The sequence below is a fragment of the Leguminivora glycinivorella genome, chromosome 22 (assembly GCF_023078275.1).
Source record: "Leguminivora glycinivorella isolate SPB_JAAS2020 chromosome 22, LegGlyc_1.1, whole genome shotgun sequence".
Taxonomy (NCBI): Eukaryota; Metazoa; Arthropoda; class Insecta; order Lepidoptera; family Tortricidae; genus Leguminivora; species Leguminivora glycinivorella.
The window spans coordinates 14,378,532-14,405,455 of NC_062992.1; the positions used below are offsets into that span (position 1 = coordinate 14,378,532).

The window sequence follows — 26,924 nt, forward strand, 5'->3', positions numbered from 1 at the left end:
CACGGCCCGGCGTTGCGGTCGATCTATTATCACAATGTCAGGCTTATTGGCTACAATAGTCCTGTCAGTGATAATAGATCGATCCCAATAGAGCGTGGCACGACCATTTTCAAGAACCATTTTTCATTTTTTATTATTATTCTCTTTATTTATCTTTCTTCTTAAGTTAGGTTACTTATAATATGATTATAAAAGTAAAATACAAAACCACATACAAAACAATACAAAATATATAAACACATTATATAAACACATTATAAAAAACCTAACCTAGGGTGCCGCCAGCAGCGGGGCAGGGCCCAAGCTGCCGGTGGTTAGGGCTGCAGAGAGAGGAACCGTCGGACTATCCGCGCTGTGTCCAAGATCACTGCCTTCTGCATCTGGCCCTTGATCCATCCACCTAGCGAGAGTCTCTCGAGATGTTGGTCGAGACTCTTCGCTATGAGACCGTTCGCTGAAACGACTATCGGGACAATGATCGTCGAATCAACATCCCACATGGCGGTTATCTCGTAAGCCAAGTCTAGGTACTTACTGGACTTGTCCTTCTCGGCTTTCACGAGATTCTCATCATGGGGGATGGTGATGTCGACGAGCACGGCCCGGCGTTGCGATCGATCTATTATGACAATGTCAGGCTTATTGGCTACAATAGTCCTGTCAGTGATAACAGATCGATCCCAATAGAGCATGGCACGACCATTTTCGAGAACTGGCGCAGGTATATACTTGTAGTACGGTACTTCGCGTTCCACAAGGCCGTATTGAAGAGCAAGCTGCTGGTGAATGATCCTGGCTACGAGATTATGCCTGTGCAAGTACTCACCGTTAGCTAGATGAGAACAACCGGAGATGATATGCCTGAGTGACTCTCCGGGACGGCGGCATGCCCGACAAATGTCGACCGTACCGTCCTTCAGGATATATTTCCGGTAGTTGTTCGTCATCATAACTTCGTCGGCAATTGCACAGGCAAAACCCTCGGTTTCTCCGAAGAGGTTCCCGAATCGTAACCAGTTCACCGATGCGAGCAGGTCTACATCGGGTCCCGTGAGGGCCTTGTAGAACCGCCCGTGTAACTGCTTGCTCTCCCATACCGCCCTGCGGTCCGCAGTACTTAGTACCACAGGTTTGCGCCAGTTCTCTTTCGCCAAGGAGAGCGGCGTGAGGTTTCCGTCCACTGCCACCACATCACGATGCATCCCGCACTCGTTGTTAAGGAAGTAATTCCTGAGATTGTACACCTCACGGTTGTGGAGATTTTTGGCGTTTAGGAAGCCTCGACCTCCGCACTTCCGTGGGATGTACAATCTCATAACAGACGAGCGCGGGTGTAACATTTTTATTATTATTATTATTATTATTTATTGTAATGTGGGATGTTCCACAATTAAAAAGGGCTGAAATGAAAAATATTATATGGGCGAAAATAAACCAGACGTAGAAATCGTTAATGTTATCATTAATTCAGACGTGTTTTTAAGTTATTTACATTTTCACCTAATAATTAATATTGTCTTCGGTTAGCGCGATACTTTCATCATGAAAAAATCCTTTTTCATAGTTTTTTAACCCAATTTTTTTTTAATTCTCAACAGAAATAAACTGTAAACGTGGTTGCGATGACGATTATCAAAGTCGAGGTCGCCCCTTGATCACCCTCCCCGACATCCTTAACTAAACCGGAAACGGCGCTTTTATTTTATTTATATACATAAGCTAACCAACCTTTTACCTTTGGTGCAGTGTCAATAAACTGTGATAAGTGATACATATTCTTAATAAATTGTTTATTAAGTAAGACTTTGTTTAATTAATCACGTTAAAAGATAACCTTAATAATATTGGAGCCATTTTACTGTACGACATCTACTTGGCTAGTAGAATTGACAGCATATGATTAAAAAAACCGGCCAAGAGCGTGTCGGGCCACGCTCAGTGTAGGGTTCCGTAGTTTTCCGTACTTTTCTCAAAAACTACTGAACCTATCAAGTTCATAACAATTTTCCTAGAAAGTCTTTATAAAGTTCTACTTTTGTGATTTTTTTCATATTTTTTAAACATATGGTTCAAAAGTTAGAGGGGGGGGACGCACTTTTTTTTTCCTTTAGGAGCGATTATTTCCGAAAATATTAGTATTATCAAAAAACTATCTTAGTAAACCCTTATTTATTTTTAAATACCTATCCAACAATATATCACACGTTAGGGTTGAAATGAAAAAAAAAATCAGCCCCCACTTTACATGTAGGGGGGCTACCCTAATAAAACATTTTTTTCATTTTTTATTTTTGCACTTTGTTGGCGTGATTGATATACATATTGGTACCAAATTTCGGCTTTCTAGTGCTTACAGTTACTGAGATTATCCGCGGACGGACGGACGGACGGACGGACAGACAGACATGGCGAAACTATAAGGGTTCCTAGTTGACTACGGGACCCTAAAAATATCCTATCCCCAGACGTAGCCCTAAATTAAGCCAAGTTTGTGGAACATAGTAATATAAAATAAAACGGTAACAATATAAATAAATAATAAATATTTGGTATTTAATATAATTATAGGGCAAGGCAACTTGTGGCAAGCTGAATGTAAAGTGGCGTCCCTTGGGTTCCATGCCTCCATTAGTCCGTCAGGAACCTTTCTCCAGCATACCTTCTTTGACCGGTTGGAGTAGGAACGGGCCGCAGGACTTTCACCTTTGCTGGCCGCCGGCCGTCCAAAATGTGGTGCCAGAGCTATATTGCTTGCAAGGTGGAAGTGAATCTTCCGGTTCACCCTGTTGTGGCATAATTTTTTTATGAATAATTCTATTATGCATAATCGATTTAGTCATAATTGGCTTTGTTTTTTCTTTTGTAGAAATTGTGCAAACCTTTGAATGGCCGTCTCTTAGTAACTATTTGATCAACATAGTCCAAATTAAATATGTATGTCGACGACCGATCGTACAATCCGCCAGATCACGAGATTCCTAGGCATATCGAGAAACGGCACCAAATCATGAAATGCCTAAAAGTTCTCCAGGAATATCACGATGTGTCTGATAAACAACACGGCAGATCGATTAAAGCAACGCATTCGTCGATATTCCTAGCTCTATAGCGGGCACTTCGTAGAATAGTTTCTTTGGCCGTGTTTGTTTACCTTTTTCACTCGTAAAAAATGTCGGCGCCACAACAAAATTATTTTAGCACCGAAAGTAGTGTGGTTATTCAAAGTACAAAAGAAGCTTTTTTTCTACTCGTCGACTTTAATCTGTCAATTAAGACACCACAGACCAAACCAAGTACAAGTACTAAATACAAATTATCAATAAACAAACAAACAAACAAACAATAATTTATTTGCAAAAAACTTAGAATATGTACCTACATGAAATTCTAAATGTAGTACAAAGGACCTACTACACGGACATACATCCGTATTTTTTTCATTTAGGGAAAGGGTTAAGAATATCACAAATCCTTTCCACCATTGAGTTTCGTAGAAGTCGACTGTGGGATATGGGTTCAGTTGTGGTGTAGGCGAGAGGCTGGCAAGAGTATGCAATGTCACAATTATGTTTTTTTTCAACCTCTTGAGCAGTTTCATGTGGTCTCTAAATATGTAGATATGTATATTTTATGAAGATGAATGATAAATGCGTTTATTTTTGCCAAACCTCAAAAAGGGTTTTGAATTTTGGTGCTCTTGTCATACTTACTTACTTACTGCGATGGCTCAGCGACCCGAAGTGGATCTTGGCCTCCGACACAATATTCCGCCATTCGCTCCTATCCTGTGCGATCTGATGCCACTCAGTCACTTGAAGGTCACACAAGTGCTCTTGTCATAGTCCAAATTTTATTTCTCCTATTGCACAAGATAAAATTGAATAACTTCATTGAAATATTTTCAAACGTTTCCCTCATTTCTCAATAATCTAAGGATTAGAAAAAGATAGCGGCTGATTACTTATACAATTTGCCAAAATTTAATCTTCACCTCAAATTTAACCATAAATAAAGAAAGAAAGAAAGAAAGAAAGAAAGAAAGTTTATTAACAGAGTTCGGTTTCTACATTTCCAGGGGTCCTCGCACTAGGCTGTGCCTGTGTCGCGGGGAACCATTTACATTGTGTTACTGAATTAGTTACAATTTTAAATAAAACTATCTATACTTAAAAGTAAAATTTATACAACCAAGGCTTAAGTTGAAACTAAAAGGTTGAAGCTACGAAATCTTCTGTCTCAGCATATTTCTGTGAATGCAAAAAATTCCAGAGTAATACTTTTGCCTCCTTTAGACTACAGACCCTAAGGTTACATAATTTATTAATTGCGTTGTATGTAGACGCACGGATGCGATCCCCAAAGCGTTTGCCAAAAGCTGAGTTAACTCTTGGGGTGGGCAGGTTAAAGACGCGTTTCTGTGATAAGGCCGTGTAATCTTTTAGTAGTCTAGATGACTCATGTGTTTGTAAGCAAATCTTGTGTAAAAAAAGTAAATAAATGGTATAAATGGTTGTAAACAACTGGATTAAAGTATATTAAGATTACTTAACGATTACGATATGCAGTAGTTCCAGACGATGATAAGAAATTGGTATAAAACTAGGATATTTTTTAGCAAAAGCATAGTTTAAAACATCAAACCAAACAGGTGAGTTTCAAATACATACAAAATTATTAGTATTTCAATCAAATATCCGTATTTCACAATCTCCTATTCAATCCGCTATTCGAGATCGCGTAATACCGGGAAAATACTGTTATTAAAATTATAATATACTTGAAACGAATTCAAATTATTGAGCTCGGTGCTTCATGTACTATTATGTAATTACTTCATAGTAAGTACCAATACAAATAAACCTCTAAAATCTGTCTAAATGTGTCTAAATGTGTCTGTTTTCGTCTAAAATCATCGTTGTGCTTGCAACATCTTTAAGTAAAAGATTGTTTTAAATAATCAACTTGCAATGAAACCTTGTCTTTTCCACGCCTGCAAGTAAAACACACTTTTGTTTGCAGCAACCATGAAATTCCTGCTGATCGTCGCTTCCGTCGTCGCCGTGGCCGTCGCTGGCCCGACCCGCGCTCTGGTCACCCCCGGTGGTGGCTCCGCGCCCATCGTCGATGCTCCCATCTCCGTTGGACCCGCCCTGATTGAGAGCCCCATCTCCGTTGGACCCGCCCTGGTTGAGAGCCCCATCGTTGAGAGCCCCGTCGTCGTCGACACCCCCATCGTTGAGAGCCCCGTGGTTGTCGACACCCCCATCGTTGAGAGCCCTGTGTTCGCTGAGCTCCCCATCATTGTGGATGCCCCCGTCGTCGTCGATGCCCCGATCATCACTGAGAGCCCCGTCTTCGCTGACCTCAATTCCACAACAGTAGTTTGTCCAGAATTTATATGCTAACTTCCCACTCCAGCATATCATTTGTTCCCGAATGGATTAAAATTTAGTACACAGCTCCGCCACACGAAAACCAGGAGTTCCTGACAAAAATAAACCAAAGCACTGACCATCACCAGCATTTAACAGTTATTTTCAAATAAATTGATATGCTAACTTCACACATGCTCTGTTGGTGTAATTTATAAACACACAAACGTAATTTTGGACCCAAATAAAAGATCTAGCTCCATCGTTTACAGAACTCACGAGTTCTAGGCTCTTACTCAAGAAACAAATCCAAAAAAAAAACAAAACATTAATAATATATAATTTTTCAAACATAATACAGGCTATGCTCAAATATTTCATGGAGTTCCAGACCGTAATTAAATCCTAAACGATAGCTGTGGCCCTAGACTGTACAGAACAAAAGAGTTCTAGGTATTCAGGACCCTTTTAGATTTTTTTTTTAAATCTAGTTTGAAATTTCGATTTTGTCAAGTTACAGGTGTGATCTGCTGAAAGATTTTCACGAGTTCCAGGAGAGAACTAGGTCTTAAATGATAGCTGTGGCCCTAGACTGTACAAAACAAAGGAGTTCTAGGCATTCAGGATGCTGTTAGATTTTTTTTAAAGTCATGTTTGAAATTTCGATTTTGTCAAGTTACAGGTGTGATCTGCTGAAAGATTTTCACGAGTTCCAAGAAAGAACTAGGTCTTAAATGATAGCTGTAGCCCTATACTGTACAAAACAAAAGAGTTCTAGGCATTCAGGATGCTTTTAGATTTTTTTTTAATCAAGTTTGAAAAATCGATTATGTCAAGTTACAGGTGTGATCTGCTGAAAGATTTTACGAGTTCCAGGAGAGAACTAGGTCTTAAATGATAGCTGTGGCCCTAGACTGTACAGAACAAAAGAGTTCTAGGTATTCAGGACCCTTTTAGAATTTTTTTTAATCAAGTTTGAAATTTCGATTTTGTCAAGTTACAGGTGTGATCTGCTGAAAGATTTTCACGAGTTCCAGGAGAGAAATAGGTCTGAAATGATAGCTGTGGCCCTAGACTGTACAAAACAAAAGAATTCTAGGCATTCAGGATGCTTTTAGATTTTTTTTTATCAAGTTTGAAATTTCGATTTTGTCAAGTTACAGGTGTGATCTGCTGAAAGATTTTCACGAGTTCCAGGAGAGAACTAGGTCTTAAATGATAGCTCTGGCCCTAGACTGTACAGAACAAAAGAGTTCTAGGTATTCAGGACCCTTTTAGAATTTTTTTTAAATCAAGTTTGAAATTTCGATTTTGTCAAGTTACAGGTGTGATCTGCTGAAAGTTTTTCACGAGTTCCAGGAGAGAACTAGGTCTTAAATGATAGCTGTGGCCCTAGACTGTACAGAACAAAAGAGTTCTAGGTATTCAGGACCCTTTTAGATTTTTTTTTAAATCAAGTTTGAAATTTCGATTTTGTCAAGTTACAGATGTGATCTGCTGAAAGATTTTCACGAGTTCCAGGAGAGAACTAGGTCTTAAATGATAGCTGTGGCCCTAGACTGTACAAAACAAAAGAGTTCTAGGCATTCAGGATGCTTTTAGATTTTTTTTAAAGTCATGTTTGAAATTTCGAATTTGTCAAGATACAGGTGTGATCTGCTGAAAGATTTTCACGAGTTCCAGGAGAGAAACAGGTCTTAAATGATAGCTGTGGCCCTAGAATGTACAAAACAAAAGAGTTCTAGACATTCAGGTAGCTTTTAGATTTTTTTTTCAATTTAGGTATTAAATTTCGATTTTGTCAAGTTACAGGTGTGATCTGCTGAATGATTTTCACGAGTTCCAGGAGAGAACTAGGTCTTAAATGATAGCTGTGGCCCTAGACTGTACAAAACAAAAGAAATCTATGTATTCAGGATGCTTTTAGATTTTTTTTTAAATCAAGTTTGAAAAATCGATTTTGTCAAGTTACAGGTGTGATCTGCTGAAAGATTTTCACGAGTTCCAGGAGAGAACTAGGTCTTAAATGATAGCTGTGGCCCTAGACTGTACAGAACAAAAGAGTTCTAGGTATTCAGGACCCTTTTAGATTTTTTTTTAAATCAAGTTTGAAATTTCGATTTTGTCAAGATACAGGTGTGATCTGCTGAAAGATTTTTACGAGTTCTAGGAGAGAACTATATCTTAAATAATAGCTGTGGCCCTAGACTGTACTAAACAAAGGAGTTCTAGGCATTCAGGATGCTGTTAGATTTTTTTTAAAGTCATGTTTGAAATTTCGATTTTGTCAAGTTACAGGTGTGATCTGCTGAAAGATTTTCACGAGTTCCAAGAAAGAACTAGGTCTTAAATGATAGCTGTAGCCCTAGACTGTACAAAACAAAAGAGTTCTAGGCATTCAGGATGCTTTTAGATTTTTTTTTAAATCAAGTTTAAAAATCGATTATGTCAAGTTACAGGTGATATCTGCTGAAAGATTTTCACGAGTTCCAGGAGAGAACTAGGTCTTAAATGATAGCTGTGGCCCTAGACTGTACAAAACAAAAGAGTTCTAGGCATTCAGGATGCTTTTAGATTTTTTTTATCAAGTTTGAAATTTCGATTTTGTCAAGTTACAGGTGTGATCTGCTGAAAGATTTTCACGAGTTCCAGGAAAGAACTAGGTCTTAAATGATAGCTGTGGCCCTAGACTGTACAGAACAAAATAGTTCTAGGTATTCAGGAACCTTTTAGAATTTTTTTAAAATCAAGTTTGAAATTTCGATTTTGTCAAGTTACAGGTGTGATCTGCTGAAAGATTTTCACGAGTTCCAGGAGAGAACTAGGTCTTAAATGATAGCTGTGGCCCTAGACTGTACAAAAAAAAAGAGTTCTAGGCATTCAGGATGCTTTTAGATTTTTTTCAAGTCATGTTTGAAATTTCGATTTTGTCAAGTTACAGGTGTGATCTGCTGAAAGATTTTCACGAGTTCCAGGAGAGAACTAGGTCTTAAATGATAGCTGTGGCCCTAGACTGTACAGAACAAAAGAGTTCTAGGTATTCAGGACCCTTTTAGATTTTTTTTTAAATCAAGTTTGAAATTTCGATTTTGTCAAGATACAGGTGTGATCTGCTGAAAGATTTTTACGAGTTCTAGGAGAGAACTATATCTTAAATAATAGCTGTGGCCCTAGACTGTACTAAACAAAGGAGTTCTAGCCATTCAGGATGCTGTTAGATTTTTTTTTAAGTCATGTTTGAAATTTCGATTTTGTCAAGTTACAGGTGTGATCTGCTGAAAGATTTTCACGAGTTCCAAGAAAGAACTAGGTCTTAAATGATAGCTGTAGCCCTAGACTGTACAAAACAAAAGAGTTCTAGGCATTCAGGATGCTTATAGATTATTTTTTAAATCAAGTTTTAAAAATCGATTATGTCAAGTTACAGGTGATATCTGCTGAAAGATTTTCACGAGTTCCAGGAAAGAACTAGGTCTTAAATGATAGCTGTGGCCCTAGACTGTACAAAACAAAAGAGTTCTAGGCATTCAGGATGCTTTAAGATTTTTTTTAAAGTCATGTTTGAAATTTCGATTTTGTCAAGTTACAGGTGTGATCTGCTGAAAGATTTTCACGAGTTCCAGGAGAGAACTAGGTCTTAAATGATAGCTGTGGCCCTATACTGTACAGAACAAAAGAGTTCTAGGTATTCAGGACCCTTTTAGATTTTTTTTTAAATCAAGTTTGAAATTTCGATTTTGTCAAGTTACAGGTGTGATCTGCTGAAAGATTTTCACGAGTTCCAAGAAAGAACTAGGTCTTAAATGATAACTGTAGCCCTAGACTGTACAAAACAAAAGAGTTCTAGGCATTCAGGATGCTTTTAGATTTTTTTTTAAATCAAGTTTGAAAAATCGATTATGTCAAGTTACAGGTGTAATCTGCTGAAAGATTTTCACGAGTTCCAGGAGAGAACTAGGTCTTAAATGATAGCTGTGGCCCTAGACTGTACAAAACAAAAGAGTTCTAGGTATTCAGGATGCTTTTAGATTTTTTTTATATCAAGTTTGAAAAATCGATTTTGTCAAGTTACAGGTGTGATCTGCTGAAAGATTTTCACGAGTTCCAGGAGAGAACTAGGTCTTAAATGATAGCTGTGGCCCTAGACTGTACAGAACAAAAGAGTTCTAGGTATTCAGGACCCTTTTAGATTTTTTTTTAAATCAAGTTTGAAATTTCGATTTTGTCAAGATACAGGTGTGATCTGCTGAAAGATTTTCACGAGTTCTAGGAGAGAACTATGTCTTAAATAATAGCTGTGGCCCTAGACTGTACTAAACAAAGGAGTTCTAGGCATTCAGGATGCTGTTAGATTTTTTTTAAAGTCATGTTTGAAATTTCGATTTTGTCAAGATACAGGTGTGATCTGCTGAAAGATTTTCACGAGTTTCAAGAAAGAACTAGGTCTTAAATGATAGCTGTAGCCCTAGGCTGTACAAAACAAAAGAGTTCTAGGCATTCAGGATGCTTTTAGATTTTTTTTTAAATCAAGTTTGAAAAATCGATTATGTCAAGTTACAGGTGTGATCTGCTGAAAGATTTTGACGAGGTCCAGGAGAGAACTAGGTCTTAAATGATAGCTGTGGCCCTAGTCTGTACAGAACAAAAGAGTTCTAGGTATTCAGGACCCTTTTAGAATTTTTTTTAAATCAAGTTTGAAATTTCGATTTTGTCAAGTTACAGGTGTGATCTGCTGAAAGATTTTCACGAGTTCCAGGAGAGAACTAGGTCTTAAATGATAGCTGTGGCCCTAGACAGTACAAAACAAAAGAGTTCTAGGCATTCAGGATGCTTTTAGATTTTTTTTTAAATCAAGTTTGAAAAATCGATTATGTCAAGTTACAGGTGTGATCTGCTGAAAGATTTTCACGAGTTCCAGGAGAGAACTAGGTCTTAAATGATAGCTGTGGCCCTAGACTGTATAAAACAAAAGAGTTCTAGGCATTCAGGATGCTTTTAGAATTTTTTTTATCAAGTTTGAAATTTCGATTTTGTCAAGTTACAGGTGTGATCTGCTGAAAGATTTTCACGAGTTCTAGGAAAGAACTAGGTCTTAAATGATAGCTGTGGCCCTATACTGTACAGAACAAAAGAGTTCTAGGTATTCAGGACCCTTTTAGAATTTTTTTTAAATCAAGTTTGAAATTTCGATTTTGTCAAGTTACAGGTGTGATCTGCTGAAAGATATTCACGAGTTCCAGGAGAGAACTAGGTCTTAAATGATAGCTGTGGTCCTAGACTGTACAAAACAAAAGAGTTCTAGGCATTCAGGATGCTTTTAGATTTTTTTTAAAGTCATGTTTGAAATTTCGATTTTGTCAAGTTACAGGTGTGATCTGTTGAAAGTTTTTCACGAGTTCCAGGAAAGAACTAAGTCTTAAATGATAGCTGTGACCCTAGACTGTACAGAACAAAAGAGTTATAGGTATTCAGGATGCTTTTAGATTTTTTTTAAAATCATGTTTGAAATTTCGATTTTGTCAAGTTACAGGTGTGATCTGCTGAAAGATTTTCACGAGTTCCAGGAGAGAAATATGTCTTAAATGATAGCTGTGGCCCTAGAATGTACAAAACAAAAGAGTTCTAGACATTCAGGTAGCTTTTAGATTTTTTTTTCAATTTAGGTATTAAATTTCGATTTTGTCAAGGAGAGAACTAGGTCTTAAATGATAGCTGTGGTCCTAGACTGTACAAAACAAAAGAGTTCTAGGCATTCAGGATGCTTTTAGATTTTTTTTAAAGTCATGTTTGAAATTTCGATTTTGTCAAGTTACAGGTGTGATCAGATCTGTTGAAAGTTTTTCACGAGTTCGAGGAAAGAACTAAGTCTTAAATGATAGCTGCGGCCCTAGACTGTACAGAACAAAAGAGTTATAGGTATTCAGGACCCTTTTAGAATTTTTTTTAAATCAAGTTTGAAATTTCGATTTTGTCAAGTTACAGGTGTGATCTGCTGAAAGATTTTCACGAGTTCCAGGAGAGAACTAGGTCTTAAATGATAGCTGTGGTCCTAGACTGTACAAAACAAAAGAGTTCTATGCATTCAGGATGCTTTTAGATTTTTTTTAAAGTCATGTTTGAAATTTCGATTTTGTCAAGTTACAGGTGTGATCTGTTGAAAGTTTTTCACGAGTTCCAGGAGAGAACTAGGTTTTAAATGATAGCTGTGGCCCTAGACGGTACAGAACAAAAGAGTTATAGGTATTCAGGACCCTTTTAGATTTTTTTTTAAATCAAGTTTGAAATTTCGATTTTGTCAAGATACAGGTGTGATCTGCTGAAAGATTTTTACGAGATCTAGGAGAGAACTATGTCTTAAATAATAGCTGTGGCCCTAGACTGTACTAAACAAAGGAGTTCTAGGCATTCAGGATGGTGTTAGATTTTTTTTAAAGTCATGTTTGAAATTTCGATTTTGTCAAGTTACAGGTGTGATCTGCTGAAAGATTTTCACGAGTTCCAAGAAAGAACTAGGTCTTAAATGATAGCTGTAGCCCTAGACTGTACAAAACAAAAGAGTTCTAGGCATTGAGGATGCTTTTAGATTTTTTTTTAAATCAAGTTTGAAAAATCGATTATGTCAAGTCACAGTTGTGATCTGCTGAAAGATTTTCACGAGTTCCAGGAAAGAACTAGGTCTTAAATGATAGCTGTGGCCCTAGACTGTACAGAACAAAAGAGTTCTAGGTATTCAGGACCCTTTTCGAATTTTTTTAAATCATGTTTGAAATTTCGATTTTGTCAAGTTACAGGTGTGATCTGCTGAAAGATTTTCACGAGTTCCAGGAGAGAACTAGGTCTTAAATGATAGCTGTGGCCCTAGACTGTATAAAACAAAAGAGTTCTAGGCATTCAGGATGCTTTAAGATTTTTTTTTATCAAGTTTGAAATTTCGATTTTGTCAAGTTACAGGTGTGATCTGCTGAAAGATTTTCACGAGTTCCAGGAAAGAACTAGGTCTTAAATGATAGCTGTGGCCCTAGACTGTACAGAACAAAAGAGTTCTAGGTATTCAGGACCCTTTTAGAATTTTTTTTATATCAAGTTTGAAATTTCGATTTTGTCAAGTTACAGGTGTGATCTGCTGAAAGATTTTCACGAGTTCCAGGAAAGAACTAGGTCTTAAATGTTAGCTGTGGCCCTAGACTGTACAGAACAAAAGAGTTCTAGGTATTCAGGACCCTTTTCGATTTTTTTTTAAATCAAGTTTGAAATTTCGATTTTGTCAAGTTACAGGTGTGATCTGCTGAAAGATTTTCACGAGTTCCAGGAGAGAACTAGATCTTAAATGATAGCTGTGGCCCTAGACTGTACAGAACAAAAGAGTTCTAGGTATTCAGGACCCTTTTAGAATTTTTTTTATATCAAGTTTGAAATTTCGATTTTGTCAAGTTACAGGTGTGATCTGCTGAAAGATTTTCACGAGTTCCAGGAGAGAACTAGATCTTAAATTATAGCTGTGGTCCTAGACTGTACAAAACAAAAGAGTTCTAGGCATTCAGGATGCTTTAAGATTTTTTTAAAGTCATGTTTGAAATTTCGATTTTGTCAAGACACAGGTGTGATCTGCTGAAAGATTTTCACGAGGTCCAGGAAAGAACTAGATCATAAATGATAGCTGTGGCCCTAGACTGTACAGAACAAAAGAGTTCTAGGTATTCAGGAACCTTTTAAATTTTTTTTTAAATCAAGTTTGAAATTTAGATTTTGTCAAGTTACAGGTGTGATCTGCTGAAAGATTTTCACGAGTTCCAGGAAAGAACTAGGTCTTAAATGATAGCTGTGGCCCTAGAATATACAAAACAAAAGAGTTCTAGGCATTCAGGATGCTTTTAGATTTTTTTTTAAACCATGTTTGAAATTTCGATTTTGTCAAGTTACAGGTGTGATCTGCTGAAAGATTTTCACGAGTTCTAGGAGAGAACTAGGTCTTAAATGATAGCTGTGGCCCTAGACTGTACAAAACAAAAGAGTTCTAGGCATTTAGGTGGCTTTTAGATTTTTTTTTAATTTAGGTATTAAATTTCGATTTTGTCAAGTTACAGGTGTGATCTGCTTAAAGATTTTCACGAGTTCTAGGAGAGAACTAGGTTGATAGCTGTGGCCTCTAGATCACACCTGTATCTTGACAAAATCGAAATTTCAAACATGACTTTAAAAAAAATCTAAAAGCATCCTGAATGCCTAGAACTCTTTTGTTTTGTACAGTCTAGGGCCACAGCTATCATTTAAGACCTAGTTCTCTCCTGGAACTCGTGAAAATCTTTCAGCAGATCACTCCTGTAACTTGACAAAATCGAAATTTCAAACATGATTTAAAAAAAATGAAAATGAAAATGAAAATGAAATATTTATTTTTCAAGTAGGCATATTACAATGCGCATATGAACGTCAAATAAAGCTACGCCGGCTCTAACCCTACGCCTCAGCCTCGAGAAGATTTCAGTCCCCCCTCAGTTGGGAGGGGGGTATCCACTATGGGACCGGCAAGAAACTCGGCGGGCAACTTCTTTTCAAAACATTACATCTTATAACTAACATGCATTAAATAACAAGATACAATTTAACATGCAAAAGTATTCATCAAAGAATATGAACAGACTAGGTACTCTATAGAAATTAATTTCAATAAATTATATTATTGCTTAATAATACGTCGTTCTTCTTCAGAGAAAACATATCAAATTGTCACAGAAGAAAAAGATAATATGAATCTCAATATCATTAAATATGTAATTTACCTACACAACATAAAATATAAAATATTTGATGTACTTTCTTATCTGAACTGTGTCCTCTAACGCATAATACAATTATTTTAATTGCTATTCGTTTTTTGTAGTTTCTGGTTCGGGCCATGCATGTTTGTCTGTCAAATAGTCCTCGACTCTGTAATAAGCCTTTAACATCAATGATTTTTTTAAGTAGTTCTTAAGAGCTGGGAGGGGTAATCTCAAAGCAGTGTCAGGTAACTTATTATAAAAATGAATGCATTGCCCAACAAATGACTTCTGTACTTTACGGACACGAAACTTCTTTATGGCAAGCTTATTTTTGTTTCTAGTGTTATAATTATGGATATCAGAATTCTTAGTGAAACAGTCTAAATTCTTAACAACATAAATTATACTATCATAAATGTATTGGGAAGCTACAGTTAAGATATTAATTTCTTTGAAGAGTTCTCTTACTGATTCACGTGTTCCTAAGTTGTAAATAGAACGAATGGCTCTCTTTTGTAATACAAAGATAGTCTGTATGTCAGCTGCTTTGCCCCAAACCAGAATACCGTATGACATTACACTGTGAAAATAACTATGATACACTAGGCGAGCTGTCTCAACATTAGTCAGTTGCCTGATTCTCCTAACGGCGTATGCGGCTGAACTTAATTTGCTTGCTAGTTTCCTTATATGAGGACTCCATTGTAGATTTTTGTCCAATGTTAAGCCAAGGAACAGTGTTGTATCTACCATCTCTAAGCATTCATCATTGAAAAGTATTTTTGTATCGATTGGTTTAACATTCGGCAGAGAGAATCGAATACATTTGGTTTTCTTAGAATTAAGAAGTAAATTGTTGACAGTAAACCACTGCAGTACATCAGCTAACGTGCTATTAATTACATTGTAATCCGTAGATTTTCGGTCAACATTAAAAAGCAGTGATGTATCATCAGCAAAAAGTACTATTTCACAAAAGTTTTTTACTATACATGGCAAATCATTTATATAAACCAAAAACAGGAATGGACCTAAAATTGAGCCTTGTGGCACTCCTAATTGGACAACAGTCCCGCTAGAGCGAGTTTTGTTAACAACTACTGTTTGTGTTCTATTGCTAAGGTAAGAAGACATAAAGTTTAGGGCATTTATAGACAAACCATAGTGTTCTAATTTCAAAATGAGCGTTCCATGATCCACACAATCAAAGGCTTTTGAAAGATCACAAAATATGCCAATTGCATCACAAGAATTTTCCCAAATATTATATATATGTTTAATGAGTACCGAAGCAGCATCGGTCGTGGAACGGCCCCTTGTGAAACCGAACTGTTTGCTTGTAAGTAATCTATGTCTATTGAAGTGTCCCAGTAGATCATTTAACATTAGCTTCTCAAAGACTTTACTTAGAACAGGAAGTATTGATATGGGACGGAAATTGGTTATATCACTCGAATCACCCGATTTAAAAAGCGGTATGACTTTGCTACATTTCATAAGATCTGGAAAGGTGCCTTGTGAAATTGAAATATTATATATTACGGCCAAGTAAGGTGCTATTATATCTATGACATGACTAATTACTTTAACTGATGTTCCCCATAAGTCTTCCGTTTTCTTTAAATTGAGTGACTTGAATGTTTTAACAATATTTACAGAGTCTACTTGACTAAATTCAAATGAATTATTACATTTCTTAACATTAGCACAAAGTAATGAATGGGCTTGAGCCGCAGAAGAATGTAAACATTTTGTGGTGTTAACGGCTATGTTTGAGAAATAATCTTCGAATGCCGAGGCAACATCGCTGTTCGACACTATTTGTTGATTATCTGATACAATGTTGACTTGACAATCGCGTGATTTACATTTACCAGCTTCTTTATTTATAATACTCCAAGTTGTTTTCACTTTGTTGTCCGACACTTTCAATTTAGAACTAATAAAGTTTTTCTTGGCAGTTAAACACACTTTCTTGAAGATTCTTGAGTAGTTTCTTACATAGTCCAGGAATTCTGAATTCTTGTTCAGCTCTCTCTCACCATAAAGTTCATAAAGTCTTTTTCTACTTTTGTGAATACCTACAGTAGCCCATTCACTAAACTTTGTTTTAACTTTTGACCCACTAATAGATTTCACTTTGAAATTGTTATTAAATTGATTCAGAATTACATTGAAAACTTCTTGATACAAATGATTACAGTCATAATGCGAAAATGGTATTATAGACAAACTATATTGAATTTCATTTTTGAATGATTCCAAGCGAGATCCAGTAATGGGTCTATATGTTATTGTTTGTGGAGTATCATGAATAACGTTTAAGAAAGCTGCCCTTTGGCCGCTGTGATCGGAATGAAAACAGTTAAATAATTTCTTATCTATACATTCACAGTCACAAAAAATATTATTTAGGCATGTTGCACTAGTCACACCTACCCGGGTAGGTTCAAGAAATAAATTAAATAAATTAAATGATTTAAACAAACAGAGCATTTTAACAGTATTACTAGATGACTCGAGCAAGTTAACATTAAAATCTCCACATACAATAACATGTTTTTGGCCCTTGCACACTAACTTCAGAACATTTTCCATTGTAGATTCAAATATGCTGAAGTCAGCTGATGGTGGTCTATAAACACATACAATAATATATCTGTCTAATTCAACACATGAAATTTCTATAGTTCTTTCTATGGAATATTTTACAACATCTTTGCGCTCTTTACACTTCATACAATTTTTAACAATAATAAGGGAGCCACCATGAACAGCAGATTTTCTGGCAAAAAAACTAGCTAATTAAAATTAACATAATCAAATATCAACTGTTCTTGTTTCAACCAATGTTCAGTAATACACATAACTTCAACATTATTACTATCTAAAAATAATCCTACTTCTAATTCTTTGCTGGAAAAACCCTGAATATTCTGGTGAACAATGTTCATACTCAGGTGTTTTTCCGCTGTCTTACAATCTAGTTTAAATGAGGCATGGGGTCCTTGGCTTTGTCAGCTGACTGAGACTTATATATAACACTATTACATCTATTTGGCTCAATATTGAAGGCCAATAACTCCACTAAATATACAAAAAATTTCTTTGGCAAAAATACCTTCCGTGGAGCTAGCGTGAAGCGCTCAATGAATTTATTTAAGTCAAAGAAATGGTACTTTTTATTAATAGTAGGGGGAAATTAGCTAAAATTACGGCATAATTAATGGAAGGTTTTTTTAAATTAAAATGTGTACGTTATAGACTGAAGTTATTTTTCATCAACCCTCCCCACTCCTCCCCCCTCTGCGTCACCCCTCTGCCCTCCCTTAAAGTGCCAAAAATGCGGTTTTTCTCGATTTCTGGCAAAACTGTTGAAGATACAGAAAAAGCGCGTAGGAACGAAGTAATCCTTAATAAATTTCCTACAAATCATTCATTAACACTTTGGTTCTAGCACTTATAGTTTTCGCGTGATCCGTCATGAAAGTTGGTCCTTTGCTGCAATTTTCTTTAATGAATGTTAAGTTTTCGCCCAAAATGCTTACAAAATCGTCGATTTTTTTTTTTGATATGACTAAGATATTGTAACCCATGACTAAAATAAAATTAAGGGGGAAAAATCACTACCATGGGTGGAATTTCCAATATGTCTTGGAATTCCAGTAACTATTTAAGACGTAATATTTTCACGGTAGTAGTCGCTAGGAGTACCATTGATCCATATAGTATATCGATGACTGGGGATGAGCTTTTGGTAGCTGTTGGTAGAGCCCTGGAGTTTTAATCCAGAAGCCGTTAGTTCAAGTTCCACCCATGGTAGTGATTTTTCCCCTGAAATTCATTTTCAGTTTATAATATTTTAGTAATATCAAACAGATTTTGTAAGCAATTTGGGAGAAAGCTTCACATTCACTAAAGAAAATTGCAGCAAAGGACCAACTTTCGTGATGGATTACGCGAAAACTATAAGTGCTAGAACCAAAGTGACAATGAATGGTTTGTAGTAAATTTATTAAGAATTACTTTGTTTCTACACGCTTTTTCTGTATCTGCAACGGTTTTGTCAGAAATTGCGAAAAACCGCATTTTCGGCTATTTAAGGGGGGGGAAGAGGGGTGACGCAGAGGGGGGAGAGATGGGGAGGGTTGATGAAAAATAACTTCGGCCTATAATGCACATACCCTAATCAAAAAAAATCTTCCATTAATTATGCCAATATTTTCATACATAACTTTCCAGAAGCAACGGACTATAACAGCTATGGCATGGTACATTAAAGAATTGTAGTAAGCTATCTTACAATTATAGTCATATGATACATTTTCTGCATAAGGTAGTGCACATAATATAATTTTCCCCACACCAGATTTTTCAATAACATTTAGAGTGGACATCAATTTATCTATGCTAAGCTTATCTACATTAAGACTATTTCCTAATAAAATTACTAATGTAGTACTGCTATCATAACATCCCTTTGAAATAAGGTCACATAAATGAGACAAAGTAATGTTTTGATAACAGTAATTTGTCACTTGTTGCTCTAACTGGTAGCTTAATAATGGGCCCATTCCTAACCCAATCTGATCTGAAAAAACAACAGTCTTACTGACTGCTCTAGGGGGCTGTTTAACTACTGCCGCATGCCTAGTTGTGTCGTGGGCCACATCGGCTTAAATAATCTTTGCTGGTGGCATTTGGCCACAATTACAATGTTTTCCATTTAATAATGCTTTACACCGCTCCTCCAAATCTCTATTTTCTAGTAGCAATTTATTAAAAGCCTGTATGTGCTCCTCAACTTGTTTTTTAGTGGTCTCATACATGGTGGATACTGCCAAAAGCTCATCTTTCAGCCTGTTAATGTCGGCATTTAATTTCAGAAAATTTGATTCCTTGACTTCCAGCTCTGAATGACAGTCTTGAACCCTGTTTTTCATAACTGTTAACGTGTGTTTTAATTTACTATATTTTTTAATACATGCCTGGCCTTTGATCAGCTTTTGGGTTCTCCTAATATACCTATTAATCTTAATGTACTTTTTTAACTTATTACTACTATTAAAGAATACTATGTGTTTGGAGTCCCTACTCAATTGTGTTTCACCGCTTACCAACTCTTGGTACACATTCTGTAACTGCGAAGCATCATAGTGTAAAAAAAATCTAAAAGCATCCTGAATGACTAGAACTCTGTTGTTTTGTATATTGTAGGGCCACAGCTATCATTTAAGACCTAGTTCTTTCCTGGAACTCGTGAAAATCTTTCAGCAGATCACACCTGTATCTTGACAAAATCAAAATTTCAAACATGACTTTAAAAAAAATCAAAAAGCATCCTGAATGCCTAGAACTCTTTTGTTTTATACAGTCTAGGGCCACAGCTATCATTTAAGACCTAGTTCTCTCCTGGAACTCGTGAAAATCTTTCAGCAGATCACACCTGTAACTTGACAAAATCAAAATTTCAAACTTGATTGAAAAGAAAATCTAAAAGGGTCCTGAATACCTAGAACTCTTTTGTTCTGTACAGTCTAGGGCCACAGCTATCATTTAAGACCTAGTTCTCGCCTGGAACTCGTGAAAAACTTTCAGCAGATCACACCTGTAACTTGACAAAATCGAAATTTCAAACATGACTTTAAAAAAAATCTAAAAGCATCCTGAATGCCTAGAACTCTTTTGTTCTGTACAGTCTAGGGCCACAGCTATCATTTAACACCTAGTTATCTCCTGGAACTCGTGAAAAACTTTCAGCAGATCACACCTGTAACTTGACAAAATCGAAATTTCAAACATGACTTGAAAAAAATCTAAAAGCATCCTGAATGCCTAGAACTCTTTTGTTTTGTATATTGTAGGGCCACAGCTATCATTTAACACCTAGTTCTTTCCTGGAACTCGTGAAAATCTTTCAGCAGATCACACCTGTATCTTGACAAAATCGAAATTTCAAACATAACTTTAAAAAAAATCTAAAAGCATCCTGAATGCCTAGAACTCTTTTGTTTTATACAGTCTAGGGCCACAGCTATCATTTAAGACCTAGTTCTCTCCTGGAACTCGTGAAAAACTTTCAGCAGATCACACCTGTAACTTGACAAAATCGAAATTTCAAACTTGATTAAAAAAAAATTCTAAAAGAGTCCTGAATACCTAGAACTCTTTTGTTCTGTACAGTCTAGGGCAAGAGCTATCATTTAAGACCTAGTTCTCTCCTGGAACTCGTGAAAAACTTTCAGCAGATCACACCTGTAACTTGACAAAATCGAAATTTCAAACTTGATAAAAAAAATCTAAAAGCATCCTGAATGCCTAGAACTCTTTTGTTTTGTACAGTCTAGGACCACAGCTATCATTTAAGACCTAGTTATCTCCTGGAACTCGTGAAAATCTTTCAGCAGATCACACCTGTAACTTAACAAAATCGAAATTTCAAACATGACTTTAAAAAAAATCTAACAGCATCCTGAATGCCTAGAACTCCTTTGTTTTGTACAGTCTAGGGCCACAGATATTATTTAAGACCTAGTTCTCTCCTAGAACTCGTGAAAATCTTTCAGCAGATCACACCTGTAACTTGACAAAATCGAAATTACAAACTTGATAAAAAAAAATCTAAAAGCATCCTGAATGCCTAGAACTCTTTTGTTTTGTACAGTCTAGGGCCACAGGTATCATTTAAGATCTAGTTCTCTCCTGGAACTCGTGAAAATCTTTCAGCAGATCACACCTGTTACTTGACAAAATCGAAATTTCAAACTTTATTTAAAAAAAATTCTAAAAGGGTCCTGAATACCTAGAATTCTTTTGTTCTGTACAGTTTAGGGCCACAGCTATCATTTAAGACCTAGTTATCTCCTGGAACTCGTGAAAAACTTTCAGCAGATCACACCTGTAACTTGACAAAATCGAAATTTCAAACATGACTTGAAAAAAAATCTAAAAGCATCCTGAATGCCTAGAACTCTTTTGTTTTGTATAGTCTAGGGCCACAGCTATCATTTAAGACCTAGTTCTCTCCTGGAACTCGTGAAAAACTTTCAGCAGATCACACCTGTAACTTGACAAAATCGAAATTTCAAACTTGATTTAAAAAAAAATCTAAAAGGGTCCTGAATACCTAGAACTCTTTCGTTCTGTACAGTCTAGGGCCACAGCTATTATTTAAGACCTAGTTCTCTCCTAGAACTCGTGAAAATCTTTCAGCAGATCACACCTGTAACTTGACAAAATCGAAATTTCAAACTTGATTTAAAAAAAAATCTAAAAGGGTCCTGAATACCTAGAACTCTTTTGTTCTGTACAGTCTAGGGCCACAGCTATCATTTAAGACCTAGTTCTCTCCTAGAACTCGTGAAAATCTTTCAGCAGATCACACCTGTAACTTGACAAAATCGAAATTTCAAACTTGATTTAAAAAAAAATCTAAAAGGGTCCTGAATACCTAGAACTCTTTTGTTCTGTACAGTCTAGGGCCACAGCTATCATTTAAGACCTAGTCCTCTCCTGGAACTCGTGAAAAACTTTCAGCAGATCACACCTGTAACTTGACAAAATCGAAATTTCAAACTTGATTTAAAAAAAATTCTAAAAGGGTCCTGAATACCTAGAACTCTTTCGGTCTGTACAGTATAGGGCCAGAGCTATCATTTAAGACCTAGTTCTCTCCTGGAACTCGTGAAAATCTTTCAGCAGATCACACCTGTAACTTGACAAAATCGAAATTTCAAACATGATTTTAAAAAAAATCTAAAAGCATCCTGAATGTCTAGAACTCTGTTGTTTTTATATTGTAGGGCCACAGCTATCATTTAAGACCTAGTTCTTTCCTGGAACTCGTGAAAATCTTTCAGCAGATCACACCTGTGTCTTGACAAAATCGAAATTTCAAACATGACTTTAAAAAAAATCTAAAAGCTACCTGAATGTCTAGAACTCTTTTGTTTTGTACATTCTAGGGCCACAGCTATCATTTAAGACCTAGTTCTCTCCTGGAACTCGTGAAAATCTTTCAGTAGATCACACCTGTAACTTGACAAAATCGAAATTTCAAACTTGATTAAAAAAAAATCTAAAAGGGCCCTGAATACCTAGAACTCTTTTGTTCTGTACAGTCTAGGGCCACAGCTATCATTTAAGGCCAAGTTCTCTCCAGGAACTCGTGAAACACTTTCAGCAGATCACACCTGTAACTTGACAAAATCGAAATTTCAAACATGACTTGAAAAAAAAATCTAAAAGCATCCTGAATGCCTAGAACTCTTTTGTTTTGTATAGTCTAGGGCCACAGCTATCATTTAAGACCTAGTTCTCTCCTGGAACTCGTGAAAAACTTTCAGCAGATCACACCTGTAACTTGACAAAATCGAAATTTCAAACTTGATTTAAAAAAAATCTAAAAGGGTCCTGAATACCTAGAACTCTTTTGTTCTGTACAGTCTAGGGCCACAGCTATCATTTAAGACCTAGTTCTCTCCTGGAACTTGTGAAAATCTTTCAGCAGATCACACCTGTAACTTGACATAATCGATTTTTCAAACTTGATTTAAAAAAAATCTAAAAGCATCCTGAATGCCTAGAACTCTTTTGTTTTGTACAGTCTAGGGCTACAGATATCATTTAAGACCTAGTTCTCTCCTGGAACTCGTGAAAATCTTTCAGCAGATCACACCTGTAACTTGACAAAATCGAAATTTCAAACATGACTTTAAAAAAAATCTAACAGCATCCTGAATGCCTAGAACTCCTTTGTTTTGTACAGTCTAGGGCCACAGCTATTATTTAAGACCTAGTTCTCTCCTAGAACTCGTGAAAATCTTTCAGCAGATCACACCTGTAACTTGACAAAATCGAAATTTCAACCTTGATTTAAAAAAAATTCTAAAAGGGTCCTGAATACCTAGAACTCTTTCGGTCTGTACAGTATAGGGCCAGAGCTATCATTTAAGACCTAGTTCTCTCCTGGAACTCGTGAAAATCTTTCAGCAGATCACACCTGTAACTTGACAAAATCGAAATTTCAAACATGATTTAAAAAAAAATCTAAAAGCATCCTGAATGTCTAGAACTCTGTTGTTTTGTATATTGTAGGGCCACAGCTATCATTTAAGACCTAGTTCTTTCCTGGAACTCGTGAAAATCTTTCAGCAGATCACACCTGTGTCTTGACAAAATCGAAATTTCAAACATGACTTTAAAAAAAATCTAAAAGCTACCTGAATGTCTAGAACTCTTTTGTTTTGTACATTCTAGGGCCACAGCTATCATTTAAGACCTAGTTCTCTCCTGGAACTCGTGAAAATCTTTCAGCAGATCACACCTGTAACTTGACAAAATCGAAATTTCAAACTTGATTAAAAAAAATCTAAAAGGGCCCTGAATACCTAGAACTCTTTTGTTCTGTACAGTCTAGGGCCACAGCTATCATTTAAGGCCTAGTTCTCTCCAGGAACTCGTGAAAAACTTTCAGCAGATCACACCTGTAACTTGACAAAATCGAAATTTCAAACATGACTTGAAAAAAAATGTAAAAGCATCCTGAATGCCTAGAACTCTTTTGTTTTGTATAGTCTAGGGCCACAGCTATCATTTAAGACCTAGTTCTCTCCTGGAACTCTCGAAAAACTTTCAGCAGATCACACCTGTAACTTGACAAAATCGAAATTTCAAACTTGATTTAAAAAAAAATCTAAAAGGGTCCTGAATACCTAGAACTCTTTTGTTCTGTACAGTCTAGGGCCACAGCTATCATTTAAGACCTAGTTCTCTCCTGGAACTTGTGAAAATCTTTCAGCAGATCACACCTGTAACTTGACATAATCGATTTTTCAAACTTGATTTTAAAAAAATCTAAAAGCATCCTGAATGCCTAGAACTCTTTTGTTTTGTACAGTCTAGGGCTACAGATATCATTTAAGACCTAGTTCTCTCCTGGAACTCGTGAAAATCTTTCAGCAGATCACACCTGTAACTTGACAAAATCGAAATTTCAAACATGACTTTAAAAAAAATCTAACAGCATCCTGAATGCCTAGAACTCCTTTGTTTTGTACAGTCTAGGGCCACAGCTATCATTTAAGACCTAGTTCTCTCCTGGAACTCGTGAAAATCTTTCAGCAGATCACACCTGTAACTTGACAAAATCGAAATTTCAAACTTGATTTAAAAAAAATTCTAAAAGGGTCCTGAATACCTAGAACTCTTTTGTTCTGTACAGTCTAGGGCCACAGCTATCATTTAAGACCTAGTTCTCTCCAGGAACTCGTGAAAAACTTTCAGCAGATCACACCTGTAACTTGACAAAATCGAAATTTCAAACATGACTTGAAAAAAAATCTAAAAGCATCCTGAATGCCTAGAACTCTTTTGTTTTGTATAGTCTAGGGCCACAGCTATCATTTAAGACCTAGTTCTTTCCTGGAACTCGTGAAAAACTTTCAGCAGATCACACCTGTAACTTGACAAAATCGAAATTTCAAACTTGATTTAAAAAAAAAATCTAAAAGGGTCCTGAATACCTAGAACTCTTTTGTTCTGTACAGTCTAGGGCCACAGCTATCATTTAAGACCTAGTTCTTTCCTGGAACTTGTGAAAATCTTTCAGCAGATCACACCTGTAACTTGACATAATCGATTTTTCAAACTTGATTTAAAAAAAATCTAAAAGCATCCTGAATGCCTAGAACTCTTTTGTTTTGTACAGTCTAGGGCTACAGATATCATTTAAGACTTAGTTCTCTCCTGGAACTCGTGTAAATCTTTCAGCAGATCACACCTGTAACTTGACAAAATCGAAATTTCAAACTTGATTTAAAAAAAATTCTAAAAGGGTCCTGAATACCTAGAACTCTTTTGTTCTGTACAGTCTAGGGCCACAGCTATCATTTAAGACCTAGTTCTCTCCTGGAACTCGTGAAAATCTTTCAGCAGATCACACCTGTAACTTGACATAATCGATTTTTCAAACTTGATTTAAAAAAAAATCTAAAAGCATCCTGAATGCCTAGAACTCTTTTGTTTTGTACAGTCTAGGGCTACAGCTATCATTTAAGACCTAGTTCTTTCTTGGAACTCGTGAAAATCTTTCAGCAGATCACACCTGTAACTTGACATAATCGATTTTTCAAACTTGATTTAAAAAAAAAATCTAACAGCATCCTGAATGCCTAGAACTCCTTTATTTTGTACAGTCTAGGGCCACAGCTATCATTTAAGACCTAGTTCTCTCCTGGAACTCGTGAAAATCTTTCAGCAGATCACACCTGTAACTTGACAAAATCGAAATTTCAAACTAGATTTAAAAAAAAATTCTAAAAGGGTCCTGAATACCTAGAACTCTTTTGTTCTGTACAGTCTAGGGCCACAGCTATCATTTAGGACCTAATTACGGTCTGGAACTCCATGAAATATTTGAGCATAGCCTGTATTATGTTTGAAAAATTATATATTATTAATGTTTTGTTTTTTTTTTTGGATTTGTTACTTGAGTAAGAGCCTAGAACTCGTGAGTTCTGTAAACGATGGAGCTAGATCTTTTATTTGGGTCCAAAATTACGTTTGTGTGTTTATAAATTACACCAGATTGATTGATTGATTTATTTATTGATAAAAATGTTTTACAGGTCAATCTTATAAACAATATTTACACAATTAATTTAATACTAAAAATATTTACAAGGTAATAGCTTACACATTATTTAGAATTACATTTATAATCATAACAAATTCACAATAAAATTTAATTTAGAACATAATACAGCACACAATTAATTGACTCCACGAAGAAACTCGTCTACAGTATAGTAAGCCTTTTCGATTAAGAGCAATTTAAGCTTCCTAGTAAACTCGTTGTCGCTTTCCACTGACTTTATCTCAGTTGGAACCAAGTTATAGATTTTTGCCCCAATGACACCGAGTGAGCTCCTGAGCTTATCAAGTTGTTCCGTTTATTGTCCTTTGAGTCGCTTAACGGGGTACTTAACACAGCGACTAATGGGGTGGCAACGCGCATGTGCACTGTTTGAGTTGCCGTCCATAGGTTACGGTGACCGCGTTTGCCACCGACGTAGTATAAAAAAAAGTATTTTCCTGCGATTTTCTGCTACTAGTTTTGTACGCAGCGAGGTTTGACCTGACATACTTGCACGCCTCTAATATGTATACCGAAGGTAGAGTTAACACCTTATTTCGTACAAATAATTCTTTAGCAGGGTGGTCATGAACTTTTCTAGATAGTATTCGCAGCGCCCGCTTTTGTATTTTGAATACCCTGTCCCGACCCGCTGCCCAGCCCCAAAGATCGACACCGCGGATTAGGATCGAGTGGAAGTATCCATAATAAGCTTTTCTTAGGTTATCCGTCGATAGGGTAGGCGCAAGCCTAGACAAGGCAAAACACGCCGAGGAAAGCGAGTTGCAGAACTGATCGATGTGAGGGGACCATGTAAGTCCGGAGTCTATTATTACGAAGATATTTACTTTGGTTTACTTGTGGGACTTCAACATCATTTATTTTAATGTTCAGCTGAGATATGTCGGGACGCCTTAGCCTAAAGTGTATAAGGTTAGTTTTCTCTACGTTGAGAAGCATTCCGTTTGCCAAAAACCATCTATCTATCTCAATCATGGTATTACTAACTTTTGATTCCAGATCATCAATGTTTTCCGCGTGCACTATCATACATGTATCATCTGCACAAATGACAAATTCTGAGTCGGACGAGGCAGACGTAATGTCGTTGATGAGCATGAGAAACAGATTGTTTCCCATGCTCGAGCCTTGAGG

At 36.3% G+C, this 26,924-nt stretch overlaps 2 protein-coding genes across 3 annotated transcripts in view; one reads left to right on the forward strand and one right to left on the reverse strand.

Moving 5' to 3' along the window:
- The window catches only part of LOC125237727 (KH domain-containing, RNA-binding, signal transduction-associated protein 3-like), a 275,954-nt gene that overhangs the window by 69,058 nt on the left and 179,972 nt on the right, over positions 1-26,924 (reverse strand). The window lies entirely within an intron of this gene.
- LOC125237731 (36.4 kDa proline-rich protein-like) lies at positions 4,985-5,563 on the forward strand. Its single transcript, XM_048144900.1, has one exon. It carries the CDS (start codon positions 5,025-5,027, stop codon positions 5,403-5,405), a length of 381 nt encoding a protein of 126 aa, XP_048000857.1. The 5' UTR covers positions 4,985-5,024; the 3' UTR covers positions 5,406-5,563.

What these genes read in the sequence shown, in the direction of transcription:
- LOC125237731 (XM_048144900.1), top strand. Translation starts at nt 5,025, where the DNA reads ATGAAATTCCTGCTGATCGTCGCTTCCGTCGTCGCCGTGGCCGTCGCT.